Source organism: Podarcis gaigeae (assembly GCF_964106915.1).
Source record: "Podarcis gaigeae genome assembly, chromosome: 10".
In the NCBI taxonomy this organism is placed as follows: Eukaryota; Metazoa; Chordata; class Lepidosauria; order Squamata; family Lacertidae; genus Podarcis; species Podarcis gaigeae.
In genome coordinates, this window is record NC_139686.1 from 30,724,769 (window position 1) to 30,743,555 (window position 18,787).

At 42.1% G+C, this 18,787-nt stretch overlaps 1 protein-coding gene across 22 annotated transcripts in view; it reads left to right on the plus strand.

Moving 5' to 3' along the window:
* TNRC6B (trinucleotide repeat containing adaptor 6B) overlaps window positions 1-18,787 on the plus strand; it is a 97,389-nt gene that overhangs the window by 64,658 nt on the left and 13,944 nt on the right. For 13 of the 22 annotated variants that reach the window (XM_083701750.1, XM_083701769.1, XM_083701749.1 and 10 more), the window contains 13 exons: window positions 279-427; window positions 6,268-6,435; window positions 7,744-7,869; window positions 9,310-9,441; window positions 10,042-10,155; window positions 10,326-10,494; window positions 10,887-11,024; window positions 11,744-11,920; window positions 12,941-13,087; window positions 13,672-13,767; window positions 14,092-14,313; window positions 17,046-17,116; window positions 17,925-18,064. In XM_083701750.1, coding sequence (XP_083557876.1) covers window positions 279-427; window positions 6,268-6,435; window positions 7,744-7,869; window positions 9,310-9,441; window positions 10,042-10,155; window positions 10,326-10,494; window positions 10,887-11,024; window positions 11,744-11,920; window positions 12,941-13,087; window positions 13,672-13,767; window positions 14,092-14,313; window positions 17,046-17,116; window positions 17,925-18,064 — 1,849 coding nt within the window. The remainder of the gene's footprint in view (window positions 1-278; window positions 428-6,267; window positions 6,436-7,743; window positions 7,870-9,309; window positions 9,442-10,041; window positions 10,156-10,325; window positions 10,495-10,886; window positions 11,025-11,743; window positions 11,921-12,940; window positions 13,088-13,671; window positions 13,768-14,091; window positions 14,314-17,045; window positions 17,117-17,924; window positions 18,065-18,787) is intronic. The other 9 variants (XM_083701758.1, XM_083701761.1, XM_083701760.1 and 6 more) reach the window with 1 other exon arrangement.

The window sequence follows — 18,787 nt, forward strand, 5'->3', positions numbered from 1 at the left end:
CTACTTGTTTGCCTGAGTCTTTGCAAAGACATAATGTGTTCTTACCTGCTCCTTTGATTTTATAGGAATTATTATAGCTGAACATTAGATCATATGATGAAGGGTAGGCTAAAAATGTATTTAATACATTTATAATAAGGCCGCTAAGGAATTTTTGTAGTTATTGTAGTATATGAGTATAAGTGGAAAATACTTCATTTAGTAATTTATGAAGTGTTGCCGCAAACCTATAACAGCCACTCATATGAATGCTTCCACTTCCCACTTTTTCCTTTCAGGTGGTCTCCAAGATAAGAAATTTGATGTGGATAAACGAGGGATGAATCTCGGGGATTTTAATGACATTATGAGAAAGAGTCGGCCAGGTTTTCGTCCTCCTAATTCCAAAGACATGGGAGCCCCAGATAGTGGGCCTTACTTTGAAAAGGTAAGACACATTTTGCTTGTAAAAATCTGCATCTTATTCCAGATGTAATTTTAACATCCCATCAGATTTCAGCATTGCAACTTAAAGATATTGTTTTATTTTAAGACTTTGAGGAGAGAAAAAAATGCTTGTTTGGGGCAAATGAGAAGAAATGGGGTGAACTGAACACATGGGTGATCTTTGGAGTAATTATTACTGTTCTGGAAAAACACTTCAGGAGAGTCCTCAATCATGTGTTTGTAAAAAAAATTCCCTTTGTTTCCCCCCCAAAACCAGGTCGGGGGAACCAAACCTGGTTGGGGAACAGCGGTATGGCGGCACGCTTCTCCCCAGCGCCAGCCTCCAAACCAGGTCGGGGAACAGCGGTATGGCAGCGGTGCGCCTCCCCGCTGTCCCCCGAGCTTGTGGGGCTGGCCGATGTCTGCCCGGCGCGCGGGGCGCCCTGCGTGCCGGGCAGCAGGCTGCTATCCGCAGCGTGGGGAGCCCTGCAGGAACTCCCGCAGGGCTCCCCACGCTGCGGATGTCTGCCCGGTGCGAGGGGCGCTCTGCTTCAGGACGCCCCGCCCGCTGGGCGGCAGGCTGCTACCCGCAGCATGGGGAGCCCTGTGGGAACTCCTGCATGGCTCCCCAGGCTTGCTGATAGCTTCCTGAAGCCTGGGGAGCGAGAGGGGTCAGTGCGCACCGACCCCTCTCGCTCTCCAAGTTTCAGCGAAAGCCTGTATTCGCCCCATAGGACGCACACAGATTTCCCCTTCATTTTTGGAGGGGAAAAAGTGTGTCTTATAGGGCAAAAAATACGGTAACTTTTTATTCTGAATGTATTGTACATTTCCAACATTTGCCCCTAAAAGTTACTGGATGGTTTTGCTAAGACTTGAGTGCCAAATTAAAAAGTACAACAATGATGAGACAATACTTTTAATACATGCAACAGCCCTTTCCTCAAAAAATAGTTGGTTCCCAAAGGCCTGTTGAAATAGAACTGTCTTCACCTGCCAGCAGAAGGACAGCAAGGGGGAAGTCAGCCTGACTTCTCTAGGAAGGGAGCTCAGGAGTCTGGGATAAGCGACTGAGAAGGCCCTTTCCTTCATTCCCACAAAGCATGCTTGTGAGGGTGACACGGGGCTGAAATCTTAATGGCGAGCCCCATCATATTCATATGAGGGAATATGGTCTTTCAGATAGCCTGAACCTAAGCTGCCAAACACTGAGTCAACCTCTTCACCCTGCTATCCACTATGATCCTAAGGTCTCATTCCTAGTCAGTCATTCACAGTTCAGACCCCAAGCGTGTGTATGTGAAATTAAGGTTTTCACCCAACATGCATCACTTTATACTTGTTAACACAGAATTGCATTTGCTTTTTTACAGTCCGTTCACTCAGCTTCTAGTGGTCCTTTTGGTCTTTTTAATGACCCTGAACAATTTAGTATCTTCTGCCATGGATTACCCCTAACTCTAGATCATTTATGAACAGGGCAAAAAGCACAGGTCCCAATACTGATCCACTTCCTGCATTTCTTAATTTGAAGAACTGTCCATTTATTCCCATTCTGCTTCCTGCTACTTAAACAATTCCTGATCCAAAAGAGGACCTCTCTTATTCCATGACTGCTAAGCTTACTCAGGAGTCTTAGATGAGGTACCTTTTCGGGGGTAAATTGAAAGTCCAAGTGCATGGTCAGCTGGATCACCTCTGTCTATATGTTTGTTGACACGCTCAAAGAATTCTAATAGTTTTGTGAGAAAGGACTTGGCGTTCCAGAAACTATGCTTATTCAACTTCAGCGAGACTTATTATTCCATATTCTTGATTGTTTTATGTTTAACAATTCTTTCCACCAGTTTTTCTGGGACATAGTTAAGATAACTGGCCTGTAATTTCCTGGATTGGTGTTAAATTAGTTACTTTCCAGTCCTCTAGTATGAAAACTTATCTGAGGAATAAGTTACATTTTTTTGTTAGAAGATCTGCAATTTCCCATTTGAGTTATTTGAGAACTCTCAGGTGGATGCCATGTGGACCCAGTGATTTGTCAGCTTTTATTTTGTCTATTAGGCTTACAATTTCATCTCTCATCACCACTGTCTGCCTAAGTTCCTCAGGCTTTCCTTCTGCAAAAGTTAGTTTGTGAAGACAGATGCAAATAATTAATTTAACTTTGCCACAATATTCTCATCCTCCTTTTGCACACATTTGACTCCCTTGTCATCCAAGGGTCCAACCATATCTTTAGATGATCTCCTGCTACTAATGTATTTAAAGAACTTATTGTTGTTTGTCTTTGTACTTTTAACATAGTGCTCCTCAAATTCTTTTTTACCATCTCTTTATTGTCTGTTTGCCAAAGTTTGTGTTCCTTTTTGTTCTCTACTTTTGGGTAAGACCTCCATTTTTTGAAGACGGTCTTATCTTCAATAGTTCATGTTATGAGTAAGCAGATTCCACAGGACACATAAATCAGTAATCTGAAGATGATGGAGACAGCAGGTCAGGTAGAGTCCCAACCTGTGATCAAGATCTAAGAGCATAAACATTGGGAAGTAAAAGGCACTACAAGGCAGGCATTAAGCATACATGTAGATCAACAATAACAGCAATAAGATGCAGAGTTGTCAGGATCCTGCTCAAGTCACTGAGAGCTGATCGCTTGTTCTCATGGAGTCTCAGTTTTAACCAAGCCCTCACATATATATCCTGGCCCTGATTACCCCTCCCAAGCGCTGCCTACTTGGCAGAGGACTGGAGAGCCTTATAGAGGCAGCCCTTGAGCCAAGCACCCCATCACCCCTCCATATGCTCCCATCAGATGTTCTGCTTGTGTTGGTCTGAAAGACTGGTTTTCAAACAGTGCGCCGTGGCACCCTGGGATGCCTCAAATGATGGTCAGGGGTGCCGCGGGCAACACAGGCTTCTGTCCCTCTTTCCTTCCTTCCTTCCTTCCTTCCCTCCCTCCCTCCCTCCCTCCCTCTTGCATCTCTGCCTCCCAAAGGCTTGCACAGCTGTTTGTTGCAGCAGCCCTGGCTACAAGCATCCCAGGCAAATAGTGCCTCTGGGTTGGCCAGGGGCTGCTGGTTACCAGGAGGTGAAGTGCCTCACAGACCAGGGGTGGCTGCGGCTCCCTGGAGGATTCCCAAGAAGAATGGAGAGGAGAGGAAGCTAAGAGAACACTCCACAAAGGAGGGTGTTTGAAAAAGGGTGAGAGGCTGCCAGCTCTTCAGGCAAGGGGTGACGCGTTCCTGAGCCCTATAGGGGTGCTGCAGAAAGACTGTAGCTGGTCAAGAGCTGTGGACTCAAAAAGGTTGAAAATCTCTGGACTAAGGAGAATGAGTCAGGCCCTGGTTCCTCTGGGGACTGCAGCTTGGGGCTGCTCTTTCCATTTCCAGCTCAAGGACCTTGTATTCCAGAGTTTCCTGGCTGTCAGATTCAGGCTTGCCATTGAGATTTCAGCTCATTTCCTGTGCCACTAGTTTGCTCAACCTAGCTGGTACCTTTTATCTGCATCAGAATTCTGGCTGCTGTTCCAGGTCTAGGCCATGACCTCAACTATGGTTCCTTTGTCTGTTTTTACCCTCTTGGAATTCACAATGCAGTATGCGCCTATTTCCTGGGACCCTGAACTTACTGAATTAGAGGAGAATCAACTTACATATTCTCAAAGAAGTTCCATCCAAATTTCAGCTTCATTTTGGTGACAGATTTGAGGATCAGACACTCATTGCTACAACCATACCCTCAGTGCACAGTGGGTTAGAAAAAACACAGTATGGATTTATTTGGAACCTGGACTGCTGGTCAATATATTTCCCTAAAGAGTCATTAGAATCATAGAATTGTAGAGTTGGAAGGGACCACAAGGGTCATCTAATCCAGCCTCCTGCAATGCAGGAATATTTTGCCCAACTTGGGGCTGAACCCATGACCCTATAAGAGTCTCACACTCTACAAACTGAGCCATCTCATACTGGGACAGAGTTAAACATTTAAAAAGTCCTGCTTCCAATTCCTCTGAATTAAGACATGTGTCATTTGGAATCAAGAAACATACTTCTAGTCAACACAAGTAAGAAACTTCAGAGCCATCAAATTATTTCAGAACTTGGTTATTTTTGTAACCATTTGCAATGGACCCCCTCCACCCAAGGTATCTGCTCTGCTTTTTAATGCCAGAAGATGTATCTCATTTACTTAACACTTAATCTCTTAACCACTGGGTCATTTCTTAATACTACAAGAAATAATCAACCCAGCATTGTAATACACTTTTTACCAGTGCCTCAAGTTGAGATGGTACCTAGTGTTGTTCTTTTCTGGCTTCTGGTAGGTTTGGTCCTGACATAACAAAACCATAATGTCCTCTGTTTAATTACTTAAAAGAAGAGAAGATCTCAGAACTCTGTTTCTTTGACATCACCTAAAGCTAGGAATTTACCCACAGAAAGAAGGTACCTGATCCATTTCCTTTTGATAGGATTCCAACCAAAATTGCAGTTGCCGTAGAATCAAGTGTATCAGGTTATTAATGCTGAAGGACCCTTCAAAATTCTATACCTATACAATCTTACACAAAATAAATTTGCTCAGAGTCATCCCTAAAGTCTTCTAGTGTGAGCAGACAAGAATTTCAGTGTTCAAGTATTGCATCAGGTATACAACTTTAAAAACTTGGAGCACCCTTGTAGACCACTTTTATTGGTTTTTGTCTGCTGTTTGGCCTGGTCTCTGGCTGTTGAAATAGGGGGGGGGGGTTCTGTACCTAGCCGTGCTTGTAAAGAACACAGCCAAATTCAAAAGCCCTGTTTGTCACCACTAAGTTTCTGTATTATTTGTTTTTTGGAGAATGACAAAGCCAATGGCTATTATAGAGGTAGCTGAAGCAGAATATCTCAGAAATATAATTTCTAGAAATGAGGAGCATTCAGGGAGCCCCAGAGTTAGGTCTCAAAGAGGGGACTTTGATGGCTATTTCATATTTTTGCATTTACATAAATAGCACTTCCATGAAACAGAAGCTAAGTTAGCCCTAAGCTGTCTTAAATATGGCTTGATTCTCACATAGGCAGTAGGGAATTGTATTGTCCAGAGTAGCCAGTGTCAACCTCAAGCTGAAAACAACAGCACTTCACCAAAACTGCCTCCATCTTCCTGGGCTATCAGTCTTTCTCTTCTGTTCAGGGAGTGAGGAATTTCAGCATTCTACACTGACCTTGCTGGCTGACACTGTGCACCAGAGACAGATAAGGACGTTAACCTGAGAAAATGAATCAGTCAGTGTTTATTTTTTGTGTTTGGTTCTAAAGAGCTTTTGGTAACAAAATACTCCATGCGAGGATGTTCATTCTCTTGCTTTGTAAGAAAGATGGACATACTAGTGTCAGTCGAGTAGTGCTTACAATAATGTACTGGATGGAAGATCTTTAAATTGCCCAAGAACCGAGATATTATTCTGATGAGATTTCTTTATTCTTCGCCTGCCTGAATTCTTCTGCTTGCCTCATCTGCTCTAGGTGTTACTCAGTTGTAGATCTCTTGAAAAGAAATAAAATTTTGTCAGCAAATAGAAATATTGCATCTCTTTTATTGAAGATTATCACTTCCACAAGCAGGGCAGCATTAGCTGTGGGTAAAGGTTTTTAAGTATTGAATTGATTGTTCTGACTTGTCTCCTTTTAGTCCATATTTCCAAAGTAAGTAGTGTACTTTGTTGGAACATATCCTTTTAATGGTTAAAATCATACTAATTTTGCATAATCTTGGTCATTCATGGTCACTCTTTCTCTTCTTGCATTCTGTTGCTTCACTAACCAACTCCTGCTGATTGGCTACTTATTTCTTCAGCTGACTTTGCCTTTCTCCAATCAAGATGGGTGCCTTGGGGATGAGGCTCCCTGCTCTCCCTTCTCCCCTTCTCCCAACTACAAGCTTTCTCCCTCTGGTTCCACACTACCCGTCTGCCTTGGGGCAATCGGCTCAGGGCTCAACCCCCAAAACTTCGCTGCTAGACAAGTAAGGAGGTCACATTCTTGGTTATATTACTTCTTGGCTGCATCCTATAGTTAATCCTTGTTAGCTTGGTTTTTGCACCCGTTTTTAAAATGTTTTTTTTCATGGAAAACGTAGTAAGATAAATCTCAAATTCAGGAGCCCACCAGTCTTTATTGCTTCCTTCCAGACATTCAATATGTTGCTTACGTCTGTTACTTTGATCCCTTACTAATAAACAGTCTGTGAGTTTACTTTCTCAAAGAAAGTAATTAAAAGTCGGGGAATAAACATTTTGGAACCCAGTGCAAGAATAAACACTTTCCCCCTTGTTCTAAAAAACAAATTTGGCACTAAAACTTCATACTACATTTATGCAGTAGTTACTCTGTTTAAATTTGTATGTGTGTTTGCTCTTAACTTATCCTAGAGCAGTTTTGAAACCGAAGAAGAGACTAACAATTCTATCCGTTTGGAAATCTCTAGGAATAACAACACAAGCTATAACCACATCTACAAATGTTTTTCTAAGGTTAATATGTATTGTGAATGTATCCCTGCAAAGGGACTAGGTCACTTCTACTGGAATTTGTTTTCAAATTGAATATGCAAGAGACACCTGGCACAAAATGTTGCAGTGTGCTGTGTTCCCTGTTCTGAATTCCAGACACCAGTCCACCCCACCACCACCCCATGCCTGTTTTAGAGTCGATTCCCCACACCAAACAGTCTGCATTACACGGCCTCTGAGCATGCTCAGATCCCATTGAGCTGTTTTAGGGTTTCCCTTCCCCTGAGTCTGCTGATACCTCTCTTTTGTATATGATGGTGCTGTTTTGACTGTGTAAGCAGTGGCACGTTCTCTCTTAGAATATTGGAATTGCTTTACTGTGTATGATTAAATGCAGTTTGAGGACTGCTTAAGACCTTTGAGTAACTTTCCATATTAAATAAAGAAGCAGCTAAAAACAATGAAGTCCATCATATTAGGTAGTTCTTAATATTTTCTTCTGCTATATGTAATAAGTAATAAATACTGCTATCTACAGTATTCAAACACAAAAGACAAATCCCTTTAAATATAAACATTTCCTATCTTTTCTCTGCACCTTCTTTTCTCTTCTTTAAAATGTGTATGGCATACAATCAAACCTCTTAGAAGGGAATGTGTTTGAAAAAAATGCCAGGCAAATGAATCAAGATGAAATAAGGATGACTATCCTTGGCATGTTACAAATTCTCATAGTTATATTAACCCCAGGCTCCAGCTAACATATATAAACAACTATACTCACAACCTGATTTGACTTTCTTTCATTCATTCATTTTTAGGGTGGCAATCAAGGTCTGTTTGGAAACAGCACAGCACAATCGAGAGGAATGCACCCACCAGTGCAACCGCTAAACCCTTCACCTAATATCCGGGCACAAGTGCCTCCCCAGTTTCTTTCTCCCCAGGTAAACAATTTATTTGTAGATGGTTTGTTATAGTCTCTTCTGTTGTTCCACATATGGAGTTGGATTTGAGGACATCTGGTGGAGGGAAGAGGCTTTAGTCCGTTTCCCAAAGCTACATATTTTGTATGGCTCATCAGGAGCTAAAGAGCAGGTACAGTGTCTTTTTGCAGTCTTCTTTCTAATAGCATAAGCTTTTTCTTCATCTGCATTCGTTGTTTTCTGCTGTTGACTTTTTGATGTTAGAAGTATTTGGTTTCAGTTTGAAACTTGTGACAAGGGAATCCAGATGTGCCATACAAGAGTGAAAGTGCCACCCACTTCCAGTTTGTTTTAATTGGTATTTATGAGAGTGCAGTGGGGGCATGAGATTGATGGGTGCTCTTTGATGAGAGGGAGAAGTCCTTGTAGAGGGGATGTGTGACTTTGAACCTAAGTAAGGGAGAGAGCCTAGTTGGGTGTGGATTGCTATCCTAGAAAGTTTTCTAATAGGTGGGTAGGTGAGCTTTGTTTAATTATGGCTTTACACAAACAAGCAGTGTGCTTGTGCATGCTTCTCAAAGGTCTCTGCTTAGATCCTCTCCTGCTTCATGTTGGAAGCAACAAACTATGATTGGTAGCCAAGATTTGGTTTTGGGGTACCACTTATAGTTCCCTTGAAGAAAACAAACCATAACAACAAGCCAAAACATGCATTTTGTTATTTCTGATGCTGCTAATTCATGTTAAATCCATAGGTAAACATCAACTGTGTTTTAACATTATGTATACTGAACCAATGGTGCCCCCACTCCTTAGTTCATCCTAAAGTGTAAAAAGGATGTAGCTGAAGAGAAGAGGGGCTAGCAAGAACCTCACTCTGTCAGAGCTCTATATAATGTTGTTGCACATTCAGAAAAAGCTCATCTTCCTCAGAGGAACAAGTTGCTCCTTCCTCCTCCTCCTCCTTTGTGCATTGCAGTCTCTGTTATTCTCTTCTCATTGCACCCCATTTCAAATGGTGTGGGTGGGTGTGTACATATACATGCACACATTTCTGTATGATGTACTGTTAAAGCTACTTATCCACCAGGGCCCTGCCACAAACTGAAATAGAATATGTTAACTCCAGAATCATGTTCCATATTAAGCTCAAGCTCTTTTCTTTAAATGTACAAAATGTTTGTGCATTGTTCAAAATTTCAGCCAAACAAAAGCTAGCCAACTCAAGTAATTGATTCCTTTCTGTACTCACACATTGCTATGTGTTTGTACCATATTCTTTATGTTCACTTTTCCTTTGTTGCATTATTTGTTGATGTTCAATTTCATTATGATTAAGATCACACACTTTCTGTTTTCAACAGAGACATCTTGCTTTTGCATACAGACCTGCTACAAATGTCTTTGTTGTTCTGTCAGTTTCTGGTTTGACTTGTGTATGCCTTTGCACTTTTTATTAAGGTTTCTGCCTCCATGCTCAAGCAATTTCCTAACAGTGGTCTGAACCCAGGTCTTTTCAACATGAATCCCCAGCTTTCTCCTCAACAGATTGCTATGTTGAGCCAACTTCCGCAGATCCCCCAATTTCAGCTTGTAAGTAACTATCCTACTACAGTAGCTGACTGAATTTTGCATACTCCTGTGACTGTTTTTGCAGCTTTAATCTTTTTGGGAAAATGTTGTACTTCAGATCTGTGGAAATGTATACTTAGTTGTTGAAAAGGCACAAATAAGTCATATGCAGTTGTGGGAAGGGGACACTTTCTAGCAATGACTTGTACTTACCTTTACAGTAAATCAAGCTTCATACTAGAAGTACTGGGCAGAGGCACACCATACATTTAAACCACATGACTTTCCCAAAGTATCCTGGGAACTGTCGTTTGTTAAGGGTGCTGGGGATCATAGCTCTGTGAGGGGAAAACTGCAGTTCCCAGGACTCTTTTGGCAGGTGAGTCATGTGCATTAAATGTGCATTAGATGTCCTTTAAGTGCTTGGTGTGGATCATCCCACTATTTCTAATTAGATGTAAAAGGGAAGGCTCATCCATAGTCTAAAACGTTCATGGTAAGTTTCTTTTATTATAAAAAAAAACCTTACAATGCTAGTCATATCTGCTGAACAGTGCTCATTTGCCAGCAGTTAATGCCTATAAATAAAGTCCTTCATTACCTCTTCTACTTGCCTTCCAGGCTTGTCAACTCATCCTCCAGCAACAGCAGCAGCAGCAACAACAACAACAGCAACAACTGTTACAGAGTCAAAGAAAGATTTCTCAAGTAGTACGACAACAGCAAGAACAGCAGGTACAATATTTAATCAGCAATGTATGCATGAGGTGTACAATAAAGCCTAGCAATATACCAAGAAGATGTTACTAAAGCTTTATTATTGCTTGAAACTAATGCACTATTCAAAATATAATCACTTGTTTGTACTAAGATAAACAAATTCTTCTTTATTTCATTAACTGCAGATTGCCCGTATGGTGAATGCCTTTCAGCCACAACAGAGGCAACCTGGCATGAAACATTCTCCATCCCATCCAGTTGGGCCTAAACATTTAGACAGCATAGTACCTGGTGGTCTGAATGTGAGTCTCTCAGATATACCAACCAAAGGGCAAATTCCTGGATATAGTTCAGGTAAGTACTGTAAATAGCTAAAACCCTGTGATCTGTTTTGATTTCTTAAGCGCTAAGAATCTGTGTACCAAACCCAAATACTGGATTTTTTGTTTGTGTCAGTTGAATTGCTGAATCAGTCTTGCTACATAGAACTCTAGCTTCTGTTCTTCTCTGCAGAGTGTACTTCAGCGTTATGTTGACTCACTAGCTTTATTTTCAAACAGCCTTGCTTATTGCAGGATATCATGTTACAAAAAGTATTTGTGCAAAAACATAAGACAGCCTTGTAGTGATGAGTATTTGCATCATCTCAGCCATCGATATGGTTTAAAAACATAATTATAAAGCAATTTAGCTTAAATCAGGGGTGGGAAATCCTTGGCCCTCATGTTGTCATGGGTTTTTCACAGGTTTTGGTTCGAGTGGCATGGATTATGGCATGGTAGGAGGGAAAGAAACTGGAACAGAATCTCGCTTTAAACAATGGACTTCTATGATGGATGGATTGCCATCTGTAGCTTCCCAAGATGCCAATATGCACAAAAATGGTGAGAAATTCCAGCTTACGTTATCAAAAATGATTTTACAAGGTATATTTATATTGCCACTTTTTGCCTCTAGTGAAACACTAGGACAGCAGCTTCTCCTATATTGTTGTTTTGCTGTGAGATTGTTGTATTTTAAGTGTTCTAAGCCACTGTTAGCAATGCAAATGCCTTTGGAAAGGCAATATATAAATCTGAACAAATCATAATGGGCTTTTTGTTTTTGTAACCTTTTTTTAAAAAGGCCTCTAATTTTGTATCTTGTTTTTCTTATATTATATATATGCTATTTTCTTTCTTACTCTAGTGCAGGGGTTGCCAGTGTGATGCCCTTGGGCACCAGTTTGCCCTTCAGTATTTTCTGTAGCACCCATGAAAGGTCTTGGTAAATATCCCCTCCAAATTCCACAATGCATGAGAGACTGTTCACTCAGTTCCTGTTTGCACTGGTGTGTCCTCTCCTATATGCCTCCATGGCAGCCATTTTGTCTTATGCCACACCTCCATAGCAGTCATTTTGTGACTGCTGTCCACAACACTTTCACAAAATTCCAAACATTCCCACTGGCCCTCAGAAGTTGGTGACCCTTGCTCTAGTGGCTTTATTGTTACAGTGAAACTGGTATGAATTGCCATTCTGCTTTTATGTTAGGTTTGAGCCCTGTTTCAGTTGCTACCATGATGTCCTTTTGTCAAAATAATATTTTTCCTCTTCTTTCCAGGGACGATTGTGCCCCCTGGAAAAGTACGAGGGGCATCGCCCTATAACCAATTTGATATAATCCCTGGCGACCCACTGGGCAGCCACACAGGTCCTGCTGGAGATAGTTGGTTACCTGCCAAATCTCCACCAACAAGTAAGATTGGAAGCAAATCCAGCAATGCCAGTTGGCCTCCAGGTAATTTCAGTGTCCTTGAAAACTGTTCATAAATGTTACATCCCAGCTTATAAAATAAAATTTGTTACTTCTATCAATGTGTCACCGCTGTCAATGGCTTTCTATGCACAGCAGACTGGTGCTGTGCAAACATGCATTGTAAGAGGGTTTTTTTTCACTTTTTGAACCATTTGCCTATATGAGGTTGTGTAAAACTTGTTTCAGGGGTATAAACTCAATTTTAAAGAAACCAAACTTCTTTGGTCTGTATAAATGACATGAACTAAGCACTTTTTTATTTTGTATAATTTATTTTGGGGGGAGGTTAAGGGTTAGGATAAAGTTGCTACACTGAACAGTAATGCCCTACTCTTGACCACTGGGAATGTTATACAGTAATACCTCTTGCAAACATCCGCCTTGTCTAGAGTCCATTTCGGCGAACATCTGCGGCAAACCCGGAAGTACCAGAATGGGTTACTTCCAGTTTTGCTGCATGCGCAGAAGCGCAAAGCGCTCCGTACACATACGCAGCGCTTTGCCCTGCGTCCTTTTTGGCTAGCAGCCGGGGCTCTGGAACGGATCCAGGCCGCAAAACGAGGTACGACTGTACAGCAATTTATTTATTTCTGAGACTTCAACAAGCGTTGTCTCTCTCCCATCATCTTCATCATCATCACCACCACCACCCTGAATTTTGAAAATAGGTGTGTGTTAAGTCTACTCTTGAATTGGCATCTTTATTGTTTGTGATTTATATTGTAATGGCAATTGGCTACAGACAATAAAAATGTGACTGATTGACTACATACACACATATAGTAGCAATATTAATTTGTATGCTTTTTAATCAGAATGTAGAATAAGATTTTAATTACTATTTTTGAAAGGGTAGGAAGGAATGGAAGAGCTAATAAAGGACTAGGAAACACATGTATGCCTTTAGATTCCTCTAATAACATTATCTGCACTCTCAAACTGATCTCCCAAGACCCCTGGATATTTCATTTGAAATACTGTATGATTATTGTTATGTTTCAGAGTTTCAGCCAGGAGTGCCATGGAAAGGTATTCCAAACATTGACCCTGAATCTGATCCCTATGTGACCCCAGGAAGTGTGCTGGGGGGTACAGCCACATCCCCCATTGTAGATACTGATCACCAACTTCTGCGGGACAACACCACAGGTATATTTATTACATAATACAATTTCTGTTTACCTTGCAACTATTATAACTGGAATAACAAGTTGGATCAGCGAATACATGTTTGCTGATTATAAGTTGGGGCAGGGATACATTTGCAGGGGAGAATCTGCAAAATTGAGGGTGGTTAATCTCTCTACACAGCCAATTATTTTTCCTTATAACCTCTTCTGCCAGGCCCCTTTCCCCCCCCCCCCCAGCCAGTCTTAGTTGCAGTTTTAGACTTAGCTAGAGGGGAAAATAGGAAAATATCTATCTGTAGGGTAAGCATTGGTGAACCAAGAGAATGAATTAAAACCCTGTTTGCATTTAGCAATTTCCCCCTGGAAATGCCCCTGTCCTGTATTAATGGCAGTAGGCAAATACAAACAACCCTATTCTGCTCTGTATTCTATTTTAAAGTTTGAAGATGCAGATGTTGCTATGGTTTAATTTATGTTAAGACTAAATACATGGATCTGCAATAGGTTTCTGCCATTCATTGTCATTGCTAGAAATGTCAGTTGTCACATAAATTCTTCATTCATCTATAATGTTTTTCTTTACCTTTCCTTATTATGCCATAGGGTCTAATTCTTCCCTCAACACCTCGCTGCCTTCACCTGGTGCCTGGCCCTACAGTGCCTCTGACAATTCCTTCACAAACGTTCATAGCACTTCAGGTATCTGGTTTCCATTCTCAATGCACCTAGCTCACATTTTATATTGTAGCTGGAAAACATTGAGATATTTAAGCATATATAGTAATGCTTTGTACAGTAGATAGTTGCCTGGGTTTTTTTCCTCAGTGTAACTTTTTTTTACGTATTAAATAACTCCCTGGTGAAGTTTTTTCAGATCCGTGTACTATATTGTCGCAAAAGCGTGTAATGGATCACATGCAAATATACTTCGACAGACTGTTGGCAAAAACTAAAATTATGATGATCTGTGTTATGTGTATTAACTTTCACTAATTGATTGGCTTTTCCTTTCCTCTGTTGTAGCAAAGTTCAGTGATTACAAATCAACATGGTCCCCAGATCCTATAGGACCCAATCCCCCTCATCTCTCCAACAAGTGGAGAAACAATATTTCCTCAAGAAACACTACAGGGCTACCCCGCCCACCTCCTGGTCTGAGTAATCCAAAACCATCCTCTCCCTGGAGCAGCACAGCACCCCGCTCACTCAGGGGGTGGGGGGCACAGGATTCAAGGCTTGCCTCTGGTGAGTAGAATTTCCTAGCATTCTTATTGCTTGGCCCATGAACAAGTTCCACAGCATTACTAGTCTGGATATGATAAGACCTTTAGGTGAGAGAATGTTATAATTGCTCAATGAGAGAAAAGAGAATGTTCTATCTCTCTCTCTCAAAAGGGCTATGGGATGTTTGTCAGAAACTACTGAGGGAGATACAGCTAGACCCTTCCTGTCAGAAGAGGTCCTTGAAAGTTGACAAGGAACATGTATTGAATAATTTGTGGGTGGGGTCTCAAGAAGATGCAGTTCTTCATATTGTCTGTGCAGATCCACAGACTTCATCCTCACAAAGCAGCATTTAGCACTTTCTTGAAGGTTTAGATGGAAAGCTAACCCCCCAACCCTCAGTGTGCACACTCAGAAAAGGTCAATGTGGCTCCCATTTTTTTCTGGTCACTGCAGCAAGAGAAACTTTCACTTACCCCTGAGAGAGCATATGAGATAGACCCTTCTTTTCCTTCACTTCATCTTTTGCACCTTTTTGTCTCTACAGTGGATTTTAAAAAACAAAAAACCTTTGGGCTAATTCTGCAGCAGTGCATGCCTCACTCTCAAGCGGGTGTTTGTGGTGCAACTGGCACTTTTTAAGAGGTGTTCAGTTTGGGGCAGCAGACTGCCTCCTTAACTCAGTGAGGGATCTGTAATGCATATGGTTCCAGCTGTCTATGTTTCACTAGGCAGACACACAAAATCACTTGTTTCAGGCACAGTGAATGTTGTTGGAGCAGGCTGTCTTTGCTTTCAGTGCCAAGGTCAGAGTCTCCAAAGCAGCATAAGCTACACAACTTTGTTCCACTTCAGTTCTGCTCATGTTGTTGATGGCAGGGACGGTATCCTTGAACCGATAGGTCACTTGTGCTATGGAGGTCTTCCATAGCTTGCTTACTACACTGTCCTCTATGGGAACTGAATTGCCCTTTACATTGACCATGGCTGTTAACCTCTCCAGCCTTCACTTCTGCCTCTGATTCTGGACTGCTCTCTGCCACAGACTCTTTCTTGCTCACTAAGCCCTGTTTCCTCTTCAGCTTCTGACACCTCCTTCCTGTCTGCTCCCTCTGACCACTCATCATCATCCCACCACCAATCCCTGGGCTCTGAGTCTTGGAGGCTCCCCAGCTGGTTCCTCCCACCACTCAACATCCAGTCCATGACACCCAAATGTGATTTTCTTTTCTAAACTTCAGTCCCTTCTTTTAGAGGAAAATACCAAAATCTTCCTCTGAAAAGAGATAAACTGGTACTCAATGCCTTGTGCATTTAGCATTTTTTTAAGCATTTCGCTATCCCCCAGAAGACTGAGGTCTTTGGCCACTTCTGGACCTTCAGGGTGTGTCATAAGTCCAAAGACATGCAGGATGGTAACCCTTGTCAAATTCTTTTAAGTGAAAGCAAGCATCTTTCATGTCAGAGCTTGGTCCACATCCACAGATTTGGAAGATGCTTAGCCTTTCAGCCAAAACTTTGCTGTTTGCCTCACTTTGCTCTGAGTGACTGCAGCTTCTCTATAGGATTGCAAAGTTTTAGAGCTATTTAGAACTGTCATCATTGCACACTTCTGTCAGTAAGGGATTTTGATCTTTCCATAGATAGATGACTGCCTACTTATTGCATCCACTCAGACCAAGTTGCTTTTACACTTTGCGTTCACAGCATCGGGCTTCTGTATCAATGTGGCAAAGTTTCCAATACATCACCCCATGTGCTCTTTTTGATTCTGGTAGAAGTTTATGAATCTCCTGTCCTCTAGCTGAGCTTGAAACCTTATTGCAGGATTGAGGCACCTCGGCCCCAGGGGTTGAATTCTGCACTCCAGGCCTTTCTGTCTTTCCCTTGGAACTTTCCCCAGGCAGTAACCTTCACTGGTTGTGCTTAACACCCTAAATGTTTTTGCCAGGCTGCAATGTGTCCTTGAACTCTGCTAATGTCACTTGAATTTCTGGAGGGTGGATAGACAGAATTGTGTGAGTGTGTGTAGAAACTAGCTCACTGTACAAAAGCTAAAAATTTGCATTTGTTGCTTCATCCACTTTTGCCTCTGGCTTCACACACACACACACACACACACACACACACCCCGTCATGTGGCCCTTGGAAGATTGCAGAGAAGGAAATGTCCTCCTTTGACTGAAAAAGGTTCTCCACTCCTGCCTTATTTGGGTGGCTGCTGACACGGCAGTTCAACCTAGATTCTGGGGCCAATGGCCTTGAGAACTGTCATCCACCCATCTGAGAATGTGTCCTCTTTAGTGTTGATTTCTGTATGTGTTCCAGCCAGGAGTCAACTCCCAGGCAAAACATCTCATCTTGTCTTCTCAGTTCTGCATTCCTGTCATGGTTTGATCCTCAGCAGCTATAGTTCCACCTGATACTGTAACTGCAAATGTCATTTTGACCTGCTCTCCATCTCATGTTTCTTTATATAGCTGCCGCAACAGGAAATTGTTGGGAAGGTAGAAGCCATACTCCTTTGAGTGTGCTCTTATCTTTTGAAAGTTCTGAATGTTACTTTGTGCAACTGCAGAATCCATATGTGTAGCTGCACCAGTGACCACTTGAACAACCCTGTCTTTCATGTTAAATGTGGCAAGTGAAATGGTTTCTATAAAGCACAGAATTCATTCTGGTTTTATGTTTAAGATAAATTTTGAAGTAGGTCTCATCCAAATGTATCCTGCTTACTGTTTAATCATTTGCAGCCTCTACCTGGAGTGATGGTGGATCTGTTCGTCCCAGCTACTGGCTGGTTCTTCACAATCTCACTCCGCAGGTATTTCTGTCTTCTGCTTCCTTTTTATTACTGAAACAAGACTATTCTGAATTGTTGATTATTTTAAATAAATACTGTATTGTATTTATGTACCAACACAAGCTAACTAGTATGACAGTGTGTTTAGGACATGAGAGACCTACTGTAAACCACATTTTCAGCTTTTTTTTTTAATTGGATTGTGAATTAATTGCAGTGCTTGTTTTAGTTAGGTAAGTAAGCAATTTTGTGAATGCAAAACATAGTGTTGTCATTTTTTTACAAAACTCCCAGTCTTCAGGATGCTAGGCAGAATGGCTAGTTTTCTCTCTTATGTTTTCATAGCGAAACCACAGAATGTTTCCAGCACTGCAGCCAAAAACAAAGTCCTGTAAGGTTCCTTCAGCTTTTGTTTGTGTCTGCTGAGACACCATGCTTTCTCAGTACAGTCATACCTTGTGTTGCATTAGGTTCATGTTGCGTCTTTTCAGTTTGCGAACGTGGCAAACCCAGAAGCGTATACTTCCGGGTTTTGTCCCGTGCGCATGCACAGAAGCATTCTGCACACTTAGCACATGTGCAGAAGCGGTGCTCTAGTTACAGACTTTTCAGGGTGCGAACGGCACCCCGGACCAGATCAAGTCCGTAACTAGAGGTACCACTGTATTTTGAGCTTAGTTTATTTCTCTTGTGGCATTTACAGTACTTGCCTGATATTTTTGGTTTGTATATTAACCATACTATTTCAGATATATTTACAAATGAAAATACTTACCTCCCCCCATAAACCTGCTGTTTGTCTTTGTTCTTCCAATCTGTTCTTCACAAGATTGATGGGTCAACTTTGAGGACCATCTGCATGCAGCATGGTCCACTGCTGACATTCCATCTCAACCTGACCCAAGGCACCGCCCTTATCCGATACAGCACCAAGCAGGAGGCAGCCAAGGCCCAGACTGCACTGCACATGTGAGTTACACCAACAACCTTTCCTGACCATTTGCAACCTCATTTTGTCGGTGGATGGAAGTCTTGTGTGCAGGAGGTAGCCCAGTAATGTGTTTTGTTTGCCTAGTGCCCAGATTTGAAATGGCATTAAACAGTTTTTTTCCGCCAGGGGCTCCTGGAGGGGCAGCATTATACTGGGATGGCTCCTCCCATCTGGCTGGACAGGCAGGGTCAGTTAAGGATCCTTGGCTGGGGGAGGCGCCATCCCCACTTTTGCCAGACCTGCCTTGCCTCTCTAGTTGGTCAGACAGGTCTCTAGTGCTGCAAGGCTCCTGACCCAGCACATTTTTTCATTCTCATTTATTTTCTTTTAGCTTGCATTTTTCCATTTCTTATTTAATTTCTTTTTTCTTGTAATTTCCTTTCTTTTAATGCCCTTCCCGCCTCTCCTTTTGCCTCCCTGACCAAGGAGGCAGACTCGGCCAGCTCTGAGGAAGAGCTCTGTATTTTTCACGAGGAGGCTCTCCCCCACAGGAAGGCACCCAGGCAGCTTCTGCTGCCCCAAAGAGCTCAAATGCTCTACACAGTGAAATAGATGCTGGACAACTGATTTGCGCAGTAGTGCAACAGCAACAGTTCCCTGTCTCACAGTTTACTTGTGCGGCAGCAAAAGGAGCTTGTGTGTGCCATTTCTGGCTGGCACTGGAGTTTCTCCTTTAGTCTTCACCTTTCCCTGGACAGGGG